Genomic DNA, 15,015 nt, shown 5'->3' with positions numbered 1-15,015 from the left:
AATGAATATTTGAAAAATGTGTGATTAATAAGTATGAAAAGCGTTTACATGTAAAATTATTTTATTGAATAAATATATATTTAAAAATAAGTTTGATAAAAATGAGTCTTCATATAATAGGGCTCAAACAGAAGCAAAATTGCAACATTACACTCTTTACTAACCACTCATCTCAAGAAAATTTATTTTAGAAAAAAGAATTAGTGATAACACATATAAATGTGTTTATAAAAAAGCTACTTGCACAGGGCCACATGGGCCCTATGATCGTCGATGCCTACTGGCCCACAATGATAGGTAGGGCAGGGGAGAGGGAGTGTTCGCATTTTCTTCCGTCCATCAGCCAAAAAGTTGCAATGAAGCAAGCTAGCAAAATGCAATCACTTTGGTCCATTTAATATGACCTATGATATATTGACACATAAATTGGTGTTGAATATCGTTGATGTTAAATAACATTATTCAAAATTTTATTACTTAATTCATAATTAAAAAATATAATTGAAATAAAGAAGCTCTTAACAATATAAAATATAACAATTGAAACTGTCAATTGCTTATAATAATAACATAATCATCTGCTGAGGGAAAGCAGCAGTTTTTCACTTCAAAAATGGTACCGGCATAAAGAAACTGCAGCTTTGACTTTGAGCTAATCTTCTTTGCCCTATTCTCTTACGTGCAAGATAAGGTAATATAATAAAACCTTAAGTTCATCGATGCGTCCAACTTATAAAGGTTAAAATCAACAAAAATCACAGCTTTACGATGCAAAGTCGCCTATAATCAACCAACGTTGCAGAAATTGCCAAAAATCGACATAAAGAAATCACAAGTTTAGGGTTTTTGCCAAAAACAAAAAACAAAAAACAAAAACAAAAAAAATAAAGAGAAATTCTATAAAATAATACGACGACGTGTTATTTGTAAACCTCCTAGTGCTCCCATTGGTGCCAACGGTGGTGATCGACGAAGTGGCAACGTGGTAGTTATGAGTGGGTTAGAGTTTTGTTGGTACTGAATCTCATTTGATTTTCTTCTCAATATGGATGAACATGGTTCTATTTGATTCTGATTTCAAGATAATCAAACCATGAATCAATAATTTTTTAATAATGAAATCAAATGATTTTTTAAGGTATGGAACCAAACTGGAACTAAACCATTCGATTCTGATTTGGTTTAGTTTGATTGGGTTCTAATTTCATTACTGATTGAGAAAAAAGAGAGAGAACATTTTTGAGGAAGAAGAACAGAAGATTGATGCTTCAATTTCAAAAATCCATGCGACAGTGATGACTGAGTATGAAGGTTGACGATATGCAGTAGTTGTTGGTCTCCATGTGAAAGTGAGTGTCAAAAATGAAAAGGAGAAAAATGATAAATGAAACGAGGTCTATGTCTACAAAATGAATTAGGGTCTCCAGTCTCCACATTGAGAACTACACACACACACATATTTCTTATTCTTTCTTAACACATGGATAAAAGCCACATTTAATCACCATTATTTACTACTAGTTGTTGATAATTAAATAAGGGTAAATTAGAAAAATACTTTGCAAAAATTTGATTTTTTAATAACATTAAATAAAATTTTGTAATTTGTGCGAAAAATAAAATCGGTCTATATAAATGGGACAAATAGAGTATAACTTTTATTAATCTATAATGAAAAATTAAAAAGTCAAAGTGTATTAGAGCCCATTTGATATGGCTTTTTTTAAAAAATAAAAAATAAAAATTAGAAACGTGCTTTCGTGATCCAAAAGTTACTTTTAAACTCATTTGACTAATTTATGAAATTATTTCTTCTAATTAAAAGAGTTTTTAGAGAAAGCTGGAATATGTGGCATCTTCTTAAAAAATTTTGGATTAGGAAGATCTTTTGAAAATTGGTTCAAACAAAAGTAGAGTAAATTCTTCTAGAAGTTCTTCTACAATCTACAAAAAGCAAAAGCAAATACAAGTACTTAAATCAATTTTCTAATTAATAGCCTGGCCTAATTTGCTCAAAATGAAAATGGGCTAGTGTTTTTAGCCCCAGAATTTATTATTATTTTTTTCCCAAAAAGATTAAGTTTTTGAATGATAAATTTTGGGAGAATGTATGGTTAAAAAAAAAAAGAATTTATTTAAAAAAATATTTTTTTGTAATAGTGTGGGTTTGAAAATGAGTATGAGAAAGAATTGTTGTCATATTAGGAGATGGGCTGAAATTGGTATTTTAAATTTTACTTTAACGGTAATTAGTATCGTAATTCCCAAATAGGTTCAAAACATGATTTTGACTGTAATTCACAAGTATTGTCTGAAAGTCGCAAGTAATGTCAAACATAAATTTTGACTGAAAGTCCCAATCAAGAAATTTCAAATTAATGTCAAACTTTGTTTTGACTAAAATTCTCAACTAAGGTGAAACCCTAATTTCTAACTAAGCACAAAGTCCACTTTCCTGTAAAGTATATGTTTTACCAAAGACCATATACTTATAAATAGGATTTAAAGTTGTTCAGATGAAAAATATAGACGTATAGATTATTTCAAGGGAAAATATGTAATTATCATAATTTCAAGATACATTTTTAAAGTTAAAAAATTTGTGATTTACGTTTTTTAAAAATCAGGTGGACACTCAGTTAGTCACAAATGAGTGGAAGCGAGTGAAACTGTTAAGGGATTTTCCGATACTTAGATCTCTCAGTGCTCTCACTTCCTTTTTCTTCTCGGAGAATTTTTCCCTCATATGAGAAGATGGATTTAGATCGGGGGATTCTCATAAATGATCCGTTGCAAGCGCCCAAAGATTCCAAATTAATGCACGACTCTTGCCCGTCACAAAGACCCCATGCTGTCTTGTAATGGTAAAGAAAGAGATACACTTTCAGGACATAGGATCCAAAGTTTTTTCGAGAAAGGGACCCGATGAGGCTGTGGAGACAGTACATCCTTTGGTTCTTATTGTTCGCCTTGTGAGCACGTTTGGATCTATGAAGGCAATCACTCGGATACCCTTTTTAGGATTTTTCGAACTAGTCTTTTCTTAGCTCCAATTCTTTTCGCCCGTCAAAGAAAAAGAGTCAAGAAGGAATGGAATGGAAAGTTTGGACGGAATGTGCCTATGAACCCAACCATTATCTTAGTGTTAGCCCACATTTTTGACATGGTAGAAACATAGGTTCAAACTCCAATAGCGAACTACAGCAATAGATGACGCTTGAACTGAATTATGATCCTAGAAAGAACCCGCTTACTGTAACAAAAGAAAGACGTATTTCTTATCTAAGATGTAGGTGGGTTTCAATTTGGGCCTCATATTTATCATATATACCATGTTCGTATGGTGGCGCAATGTGTTCTTGAAGACATGGTGGGCTCCAAGCTACACCCTTCCCGTACGAGCATTGGAAACACTAATCAATCATGGAGTTTGGGTTGGATTAAGTGATGAGCAACATGTTTTATCCCACGAAGAATAACATTCAAAATAATGTATTAGTCTTTAATTAGTAAACAGAAGAGATTTTTGGCTTTTAATTATTCTAACCTAATCTATGAAAGCTTGTAAAATTTAAATTTAGTATGTTACGTATATGAATCCACATATTATTATCTCTTCTAATTATCAACTATGCAATTAGTTCCATTCATGCATCTTAACAATCGATAATTCTATTGTAATTAATTCTTTTTTTTTCAAGACAAATTAAGGCCCCGTTTGGTAGGGATTTTTTGCCCCAAAAAATTGATTTTTTGACCGTTATTTTATTATTCAAGCCGTAATTTTTGACTTCTACTCTCACATGTGGACCCCACTTTTCTTCTAACGATCAAAAAATCAATTCTCAAAATCCCTACCAAACGAGCCCTAAATCTATCTTAGTCCAAATTCAAATGAATAGAACGCATAAAGTTTCACAATTATCTCAAAAATTGCATACGTGATATATATTATTTTTAACATTTATTGCACGCATGTTAATCAAATAGTGTTCTAAGCCTATTATTAGTCTCGCAACACTACAACAAGTAACTATATATTTAACTGGTGATCAAGCAATCAAATGACAAAACTAGGCATGCAAGATTAACCGAACATTGCAAGAATTCAACTAAGCCACGTGTCACGAATTAAAAATAAATAATAAAATATTTCATCTTCATCCAATACATGAAAACAATTAGCCTAGCATATTGTTTAACAAATCACACAAAAAGAATTGGAAAAACATTTGGAAAGTGAAATCAATTTCTTCTTCATTATTCTTCAACTCAGGCTTTGAATATTCAATCTCTCGTGTTAATCGCCTTAGAATCTTCGTGCTAGCCTCTTCCTTATGGTGAAAAATATGTATATTAATGCTCTCACCTGTTCTAACTGTCTCCTCTTGTTTAAATAGTAGGTTAAATTTGAATTCTGTAGGAATTTATGTTGAAAACGGAATCCGGGCCATTTGGCCCAAAAATTGCCCCGTACACGTGCTGCTTTGTGGTTTGGCTCTCGATAAGTGCACCCTAAGGCCTTGCGTGCACGCCATTTCAAGACTCTGTGCCAACGCCATTTCAACATTCTTTATTTTGTTACACTTTAGTCCCTCACTTTCGGTCTTCGTTCCTTTGAGCTCTTTTTGAAGTTCCGTTGGTCCTTTGACTTCTAATTCCATCTAATTGAATCCACACATTCACCAATCATCGATATCGGGTCTGAATCAACCATTAGCATTTTGCAATTTAGTCCTCGCATTTTGGATTTAGTCTCTTTTTGTCAAATTTTCACTTCTTTTGTCAACTTCCATCGTTTTTTCATTGAAATGCACCTAACAAATGAAATATATACAAAATTAAGTCTCAATTCATTTAAAATAAAAATAACTATTCTAGTTTAACGACTCAAATAAGTATAATAAATACACTTATCGGTAACATATTAATTAATTAAATGCGTTAATGTCACAATAACACACAATTTATAATCGCAAATTGCACAATACCACAGTTGCAAAAATACAAATTATGAATCACAATTTAGTCACAAATCACACTTTTTTAGGTCACCTATTAGTTGTTGGTCATAAAATACCTATTTTATTGGTCATAATTACTCAAATAATTGGTTACGATTGTTCTTCGTCCTAACCCCACTATTCTACAACCACTCCATCAACAACATCATTTAAATGTCGTGCCATTTCACCACTACATCCACCCTGCATAGAACTGTACCCCAAACATTGCTACCTCACTGTAGCACCGCCACTGTCATAGTCGCCATTACTTCCTTAATTACAGAATCATCACCATCATTACAGCAACCATCATTGCTACCACCCGCAATCTATAACATCCACATCAAATCCAAAATCAAAACTATCACACAACCCATACACAACCACGACCTCCAATCCACCAACTCCACAACCACCAGCACTACCTAAAGTGTCGCTACTACCGAATAGATCTATTACAAGTACACCATCAGCACCATTGTCAACATGCTAACACCATCCTCGCCACTCCCTTTCCTTCCTTACTTGCACAATATCGCATTCTGATATAATAGTTTGGTTAAAGCTCATTTTTCATTTTACTAGTGAGATGTTAAATAAGAATTGAATAGAATAAGTTTAAATGTACAAAGATTGATAGAGTTTAGATTTATTAGAAATTGATGAATTTTATTTTCTAACTACTTTATGAAAGTAGAAGATAGTAATACTAGTTATAAAAACTTTAACATTTTCACACAACCAATACGTTCCGTTTTTCGTTCTTTCCAAACCACAAACAAATTTATTAATCATCTAGGTACACAATCATTTTTCTATCCAAGACACAACTCAAAAGTATATAATAATTTCAAAAATAACAAATAAAAGAAATAACAATGAAAGAATGGCTTGAATGAAAATCTAAGACTTACCAAGAGAGAAGAGAGAGAATCGATTCAGGTAGAAATTAGCAAACTAACAGGTAAAAGACAACTAACGATTCGTTCAACAGTGACAGACAAATGTCAAAATGTCTAGAGTTCTTACGCAGGCTTGAGCTGTTATATATAAATATGCATTTCATATAATTTGGGAATAATTTTAATTTAGTTTAGATACCGAGCAAGGACATGTATTGTAAACTTGTTAAACCATTTGGCCAATAATAATGAACTTAATTTACATTTTATGATTATTTCAATGGGCTGGTTGTAATTTATATTGCTAAATTTGCATTTTTCCTGAAAAGAAAAATTGTAAAATTTATAAATTAATAAAATTAATGTTTTAGTTAAAAAATTTAAAAACAAATCGATTTGGTTTTTTACAATTTTAGAAAATTAAAACCTAAACCAAACCATTTTGAAGCGGTTTGGCTTGGTTTGAGGAAATAAAAATCCCGGGTCCACGTGGACTAGTACCGATGGTTTGAAATCAACGATTTTGGTTCTAGTTGTGGTTTTCACTATTTTTTTATGTAGTCCTAATCTTATATGTATTTGGTGGAGAGAGAATTTCATTCAACAATACTGGAAAATCTTAGGCAAAATTTGTGGGCGTCATCCTCAACTCTTATCCCTTGCATTTTCTACCCTTAATTTTTTTTTTCTTTTTTCTTTTTTTGACGCTTATGTCCTTAACTTATCACAAATTAGCGACTTCCGATTAACTTTTAAAGTGGTCATCAAATTGGCATGTGCAATTAACATGAACAATAGAGGATATTATAACTTGGTTGTCTACAAGGGGTGCACATTTCAAATTGAAAGCAATTTTGCATGAAAATCATAATTAGGAATAATAGACGCTGGCTTGTGAAAACTCTAGATCAGAATACGGAGAAACAAATATTGTGTATAGAAATACAAATATAGTTATAACTTGCTTGGTAGCGATTAAAATATAGATTTTAGGAAAAAGCCCGAAATACAGGGAATTCTTAATGGAATTCATTTTTTTCATTTTTTATCCTCCAATGAATCATCGCTATGTGTTGTCTGTAAAAATGTTTTATTCTTGTAGTATGATTGTATATTTTAATTTAAATTAAAGTCAATAATTAATTTTAACAATATATTTTCATGAGACTCACAACTTTTCAACCCCACAATTCATCAATTTTTTTTTATTATCAAAATATACTAAAAAATTGATTTTAATCCCATCAAACAGAGACTTAGGACAGCAAAAGACTCTTTCTTTGTTCATATTATCAAACGGCCTATTGAGTGATAAAACACAAAAATATATTTAAGTATATTATACAATTATAAAAGATAGTTTTGTTTAAAAGACATTATTACCCTTTCAGTTAGCAATTAAAAATTAAACACTTCACACTTAAAATATCAAAATCAACTAACTTTTTTTATCTGTTTACTCCAACACAGATAAAAAACTCTCATCTTTCATCTGCTTTAACATCAAAAACTGAAAAATTTATCAAACGCGGTAACCGATTTTTTTTATATCAATCTCATCAGATCGGTAAATATAAATACGCACATTTAATTTTGTTTTAGTTAAATTATTGTACGTTTAATTAATAAATTTTATTTCAACATATAATGTTAATGTAGATAATTGTTTTAAAAGATCTGTAAAAAATTGAAGCATTTGACGAGGAAAAATTATCTGCATATACGAAAAAATTCATCTACATACGTTGTAATCGATCTAAAAGCCGGTTGTCCGACAGGCTGTTATGATAGCCGACTATAATGGTTGCCTACTTTTGGTTTTTTGTTTTTTTTTTTTTTGCAATGGAAACAAATTCTATCCTCAATACCTGCAAATTTTATCCCTTTAATTGACAATTTTCATGTAAAACAAAATCAAACGAACACCAAAAGACACTTTTATTTTAACATTTTTCACGTAAAAAATTATACCAATCAAACACAATAAATTGACAATTTTCAGAAAAATAATTTCTAAGCAATTCAATTCCCTGGAATTCATTTTCTTTCAACCCAAATTCTATCTTTGTAATCAAACAGACCCTAAGCGTTTTTCTTTCCTAATTTGTTTAAGTTCTCGTTCGGTAGCAATTTTTCACCCAAAAAATCAAATTTTTGATTGTAATTTCATTATTCCGGCCTTCATTTTTTTCTCTTCACTCATAAGTGGAATCCACTTTTCTCTCCAACGATAAAAAATCAATTTTCATAATCACTGCCGATCAGGCTCTAGATGTTATAAGATTAATGTGTTACTAGTCTTTCAATTCCCATCCTTCTTTATCGAAATAAAAGTAGAGTCTCAGACCTTGAATCGGAGTTACTTAAACAAAGATTGCTTATTCACATAACGATAACGATAACGATACCAATAACGATAACGATAACAACGATGCCTTAATAAGATACTTTTAGAACACGGGTTCAAAGTGAATCCTTTGCAATGAATAAGGCTTCTTCTCCATGTTAACACTTGCTAACTCGCTTTCACAGTTCCATCGTAAGTGAACAATTAAAAGGTCCAAAACACATTGAATGAGACTAAGTCGTGCAGAGAATAGTTTTATAGTCCTTTTCAATAAAATTTTAAAAACATTAAATTTCTTGTAAGGATCTTGACGATCTTGAACCGATGGCACAGTCTATCTATCAAATTTTTTTTTTTTTGCCAACATTATTTGAAAATAAAGTATCAAATCATGCCGGAAATATATGCCAATCCAATTATCAATCCCCAAGACCGACTATGCCCCAGTTTAGCCCCCATTAATTGATATTATAATTTTTGGATTTTTTTTAGAATGTATGATTGAAAAAGAAATAAATATTTTTATTTATGTATATTATTATTTTATTAAAAAAATGTGTAACAAAAAATAAGAGAGAGAGATAGAAATGTATTATAAATTTAGCCCCATTTGATTCCTATTCTTTGATCACAAAAATAAAAAATATGATCGTTATTCATCACATCAAGCTATCATATTTGATTTTCTATTTCTTGTGTAGGTTTCGTAACGATTATATTTTTCATTTTTTTTTTTTTTTTTACAAAAATGGACACCAAAATAGACTTTAATGAGTTAGTCAAACATGGGCTATAATAATTAGGATTAATCTATTTGTACCAAATAATTTACCTAATAATTTATCGAATTGACAAGTGACGACCCTCTATTGGAGAGACGACTGTCTCCAAAGCCGCCCCTCCAATAGAGGATCGTCACTTATCAATTCGGTAAACCATTAAGTAAATCATTTGATACTTGTAGCATCTTCCTAATAATTAATTTATCATAGTCAAATAGTCTTAACGCGTGTCTTAGCGCGTATGTTAGTCAAATCCTTTAATTAAATACCCTGTTTTTGCAGATCTAGAACCACTTGTGTTTTCTCACTAGCACACTTCTTCATGTCCGTGCGTTCTTTCACCAATTAATCAACTTATCAATAAAGTTTCATCAAAGTTATTAATTGATCGAGACATCAGCTTAGTTTTTGTTAAAAATCTGTAAAAAATGATGACCAATTAGCATACATATTAGATAAGCATCATTGACAATTATGGCATGTTTGGCAAACTTACAAATTTACCTATGAGTGAGCTTTACTTATGCGTAAAATAAGTAATTTTCTGTTGGTCAATTTTAAAATAAAAAAGTCAGGGTGCGTTTGATTTTCAATATTTTTCATGGAAATTTGAAAATGTGTTTTTTCCATTCAAATTTTCACTTTTGTGCTGTTTGATTGATATTTTTTCATGAAAAACATTTTCCTACTTTTGGTCACGTGATCATATTTTTTTCAAAATCAAGGAAAATATTGTTTTAGGGGGAGTAAGATTTATTTTCCATGGAATCCACTTTCACTATCTTATCTATCTCCTCTCTTATTTACCTACCAATAAAAAATGGTTAAGTACAATAGTTTCTAAATTGAAAATTAAATCAATTTGTTAGTTTTCGATACGGGTTTTGTGAACCCGTAACTTATACATGAAGCATCTCTCTTACTGTATTATCTCTTCTTTTTTACTTACCTTTTTATTTTTATTTTTCAAATATTATTTAAATTTCTTGGAAAACACAAAATAAAAATTAGAATCGAACCATGATTTTCCGTCCCGTCCCAATTTATTGGCAGAACGGAAGGTTTTGCCATTTTTACATAACTAGACTTATAAGTGAAGTCACATTAAAGCTTGCCCAAACACAATTAATCAATAACTAATTGTCAATAGCCAGCAATACATTTGTCATTTGAGAGTTTATGTTATGTCTTATAAAGCTTTGGAAGTGATTTATAGTAGTAGTTTTGTTGAAATATAATGATGAATTTAATTTACTTTCTATGATTATTTTAATGGGCTAATTGTAATTTGTATTACTAAATTGATATTTTTCTAAAAAGTGAAACTGTAAAATTTATAAGTTAATAAAATTGATGTTTTGATTAAAAATTCTTAAAATGATTCGATTCGATTTTGTGCGATTTTTGAAAATCAAACTTAAACTAAATCATTTTAAAACGGTTTGATTTGATTTGAGGGAAAAAATTGTGAGTTTACGTAAATCTGAACCAACAGTTTCAAATAGGAGTGTCAAAAAAATTCAGGCAGCCCGACTCGTGGCTCGGGTAGAGCCCCATTTTGGGGACACGGGCCAAGCCCGATCCCACTTGCGAGCTTTAAAAAAAAAAAAAAGAAAAAAAAAAGCAGCCTTTTAAGGTAAAAAAGAAAAAAGAAAAAAGGGGGAACTAGCCTGTCCGGCTCGGCCTGAAAATGCCCGAGCCAAAAGCTTGGGTTTAGCCGAAATTTTTTGCTCAGCTCGGTTCGGGCTTGTAAAAAAGCTCGACCATTTTAATCGAGTCGAATGTTTTAGGATAGGCTCCGCTCGTTAACATCCCTAGTTTCAAATCAATGATTTCGGTTCAATTTGCGACTTCATAATTTTTTTTGTGTAGCCCTGATAAAAATGGTATCATTATTAATTTTTAATCGTTGTTAAAAATGCCAAACTTCACTTTGAAGTAATTCTAGTGATTTTGAGCTTGCCCAATCACTTATCAAGAATTGTTAGTACTATCTGTACGCTTTGACAGCTGCACAGAGCAAGGTGCTTTATGGGAAAGCGCCCGAGACGATGTTCACACCGATACACAATTTTCTGTTCATATTAGCCTACCCAAGCCAAGTAACGAAAATCTCTAGAACCCACCAAAAGTCTTAAATCCCATAAAAATTCATTCAAATGGTTTGAAATTGAAGCTACCTAATATTTGAAAATCCTGAAATGAGACCATTTCAATCTCTTCTGATTCAGATTCTACTGATTCTAGCTGGTTTTTCAAGTGTTTGGTCCTCTTCAGACTACACCGATTTGGTTTACAAAGGCTGTGCGAATCAAGATTTTCAGGATTTCAATGGGATATACAAGCAAACACTTCAAAATCTATTCGACACACTAATCTCTCAAGCGTCCACCGCAAAATTCTATAAAACCACCGCCGGAGACGGCCCATCCGCCATTAATGGACTCTTCCAATGCAGAGGCGACCTCTCAAATTTTGACTGTGTGAACTGCGTGAAAAAAGCCCCTGAAATGTCCGAAAAGCTTTGTGGCCACTCCATTGCTTCTAGAATCCAGCTAAACGGGTGTTATTTGAGATATGAGATTGCTGGGTTTAGGCAAGTGAGTGCGACTGAGTTGCTATACAAGGTTTGCGGTTCAACTCAGGCGAGTGGCGCCGGGTTTGATGACAGGTTGAACTCGGCCTTAGGGGAAATAGTCAAAGGTGTTGGGAGTGGAAATAGTGGATATTATGCTGGTGGATATGAGTCCGTGTATGTGCTGGGCCAATGTGAAGGTGATTTAAGCAGTGGGGACTGTGTGAACTGTGTGAAAAATGCAATTGATAAAGCTAAATCTGAATGTGGGTCTTCAATTTCTGCCCAAATTTATCTTCAAGAATGCTATATTAGCTACACTTATTATCCCAGTGGAGTTCCTGCCAATACCAGCCCATCATTTACATCAGGTAAAATATTCAAGAAAATTACACTGCAAAATTTGTTTGAAATGTCACAAATAATTGTTAATTAACTATCTCGTCTAAAAACTAGAGACATTTGATAGCTTCTACATTTGTTAATTTCGTGATAAATGCACTATTTTCATATTAAAACATGGTCTTATGGCTTGCCTTCGCATCGTTTTTACTAAGCGGTTTGACAAACTTTAAAAATTTAAATTGTTTGTCACAGTATCAGTATCATTATCCGTGACACATTACCACAATAAAATATTTTATACACAAAGATTTCCTTACGTTTTAAACACGCAATCTCCAAAAATATTATTCAAAACTCCTTAATTTTTCAAATATTGGGTGTCAAACAGGCCTTCATTTAAAAGTTTGTGTCCAAAAGGCTACATATACATTCAAAAAATTGTAGCAATAATCAACTAAGGGTCCGTTTGGCATGATGTTTGCCTTTTCTTTTACCTTTGTTTCGAGGAAGCTACCTTAATTTTTATTGAAAGTTAAAAAAGTGCGTTAGAGAAAGCCACATTGGAGAGTTTCTTCCAAAAGCTCTTCTAACTACTTGAATCATTATTCATAAAATTAGCCAAACATCTCCAAAAGTAGCTTTTGGGACTCATAAGCTCCTTCTGACTTTTCAAAAGTCATGCCAAATGGATACTAAGTAAATTGTTCTCTATGAATTTGAAGACGATTATATAAATCATATTCCATTATATAGTTTAGTTCATTGCTAGATTTTCGTAACATATAAAGCAAGTGAATGCTTAACAACTACCACATGTCATGTTAATTTTGATGAACTGGACCGTGGTCTCACATGTTGCCGGGAACATGAATGTGTCTGTTTATAGTTTTCCCCAAAAGTATGTGGAAGTTTTAATCTATGTGGTTGGTGTAGGGAGTGTGGGGACAAGGAAGAATACACAGAAGACAGTGGCTATTGTTCTTGGAGGAATTGTGGGACTAGGCCTGGGAATTGCTTGCTTGTTGTTTGCCAAATCAACTTTGACGAAAAAGAGTAATACTTACAAGTATGGTGGATGAGGTTCGTATCATTTTGCAGCATGAACTAATTTCTTGAATTTTGTTTGACCGAGATTTTTATAAAAGTTTTAGAAGATTTTGATAAAAGATGAAATTATGTGTTGTTAAGAAATTGTTAAAAGTTGTGGGTCCATGAAATGTGTTGATAAATTTGAAGTTGGACAATTTAAAAAGTTTCTAAATTAGCAATGTTTTATTAAACACGCACTTAATTTGTGGGTAAAAAATACCGATTATCTTAAATGGGCCCCTTTATTTTATTATTCTTGTAAATAAGTGGAAAAAATAGGACTCATTTGACATGATTTCTATTCTTCTTATGTGTAGAAGAACTTTCTGATGTTAATACTCTTCTAATCAAACATAGTACTTTTAGAAAATTAAAATGAATCGATCCAAAATTAGCTACTTAGTCTCAGAAGTAAACTTTTGACTTTTCAAAAATTCTGCCAAACGGTCGTTAATGAAGTTGAATTGAGTAACTGCATTAGGATTGATGATTTCCATACATTCATGGCATTTTTGGGTTGGACTTTTGATTTTTCAAAAGTTTTGTCAAACGGCCCCTTAATGAAGTTGAACTGAGTAACTACATTAGGATTGATGATTTCCGTATGTTCACGTCATTTTTTGGTTGGACAAGTAAACGTAGTTCAATAGATTGACATGGTACTTACTTGCATCTCAATTGGTGCATGCCTAATGTATAGTGCTTGTTTGTGCCCCATTATGTGAATAATGTATAATGAAATAGTGATTGATGTTGAAATGTGTGGTTAAAAAAGAAGATTTTTTTTTTATAATAGATTAGACAATATAATAAACCAATATTCGTTTCTTTTGTTTCTTCAATATCAAATGTTACACAATCTTCTTTGTCAAACATGTTGCGTATCTTTTTGGCACTCGATGAGAATGTAATTATTACTTTTTGGAACAAAATTGCAGATATTTCAAAGTTAGAAAGCATTATATTGTGGATTGTAAAGAGGAGAAGATTTGGTTTCCACTTTGTTAGGCATTACTTCCTTCCTAAGTTTTGTTTTTTCTTTAATCCCTTTACGAACTAAATTAAAAGAGCTGTCTATTTCATAGAATTGTGTTAGTTTTTAGTGTATGATTGTTGCTTTATGAATGTAAATTCCACAATTCATATAATATGTAATTCCTTTTTATTAAAGTAAGTAGTTACTTCTCTTTCTTTTTATGTAGTAAATCCTACTTTTTTTTTTTGTTGCTTTTAAGTTCAATGTCGCTTAACAGGTACGTAAAAATGTGTGAGTAGAGCAGTTCGGTCGGTCCATCACAAATGCTGTGTGTGAAATGGGTTAGGGTTATTTGACAATTGGTAAAATAAGGTTAAAGAAATATTGCTTTCTACTCACTCAATATACAATTTCACCAGAATAGTGCTACACTTACGGAGAAAAATTATAGATTCACATCGCAGTGGGGCTCACCTCAATTAAATATTCATATGGAGCCCACTCCATGTGACTACATGTATAACCTTGTGAGAAAATTCTCTGTATATTGGGCATTTTCCATTTCACCGAGGGCATCTCCAATTATTTTCACCAATTTTGTACAAAAATTCACTCCAATGGTACGCCAAAATACCACACCAATTTGATGCAATCAATAGCCCATGTTTGTCAATTATTTTACCATATTATTTTTTTTACAGTACTTATTTTCAATTACATATTTTTTATTAAAATAATATTATATATAAAGCAAAAAAATTTCCTTTTTTTTTAACCATGCATTATAACACCAATCACTATTCTACACATTATTCTTTGAAATTAAAGGGGTACAAACATGCCCATAGTATCATTTGGTGTTATTTTTTAATATTCTTATTTTTTCTTTCATTTTATATTACAATACATTTTAATTCTTATTATATCCGCTTTATAACCTTTATTTTAATTTAATTATAAATTTTAATTAACATATAATCACGTAATAAAAAA

At 31.6% G+C, this 15,015-nt stretch overlaps 1 protein-coding gene across 1 annotated transcript; it reads left to right on the top strand.

Annotated features, from left to right (window-relative positions):
• The first annotated feature begins 11,028 nt into the window (after nucleotides 1–11,028).
• On the top strand, nucleotides 11,029–14,220 carry LOC111407756 (cysteine-rich repeat secretory protein 3-like). Its single transcript, XM_023037417.1, has 3 exons — nucleotides 11,029–11,983; nucleotides 12,891–13,037; nucleotides 13,985–14,220. The coding sequence occupies exons 1-2, from the start codon at nucleotides 11,239–11,241 to the stop codon at nucleotides 13,034–13,036; spliced, it is 891 nt and encodes a 296-aa protein (XP_022893185.1). The 5' UTR covers nucleotides 11,029–11,238; the 3' UTR covers nucleotide 13,037; nucleotides 13,985–14,220.
• Nucleotides 14,221–15,015: the final 795 nt, after the last annotated feature.

Source organism: Olea europaea, chromosome 13, assembly GCF_002742605.1.
Source record: "Olea europaea var. sylvestris chromosome 13, O_europaea_v1, whole genome shotgun sequence".
Classification (NCBI taxonomy): Eukaryota; Viridiplantae; Streptophyta; class Magnoliopsida; order Lamiales; family Oleaceae; genus Olea; species Olea europaea.
This window is presented reverse-complemented; position numbering and strand designations above follow the sequence as displayed.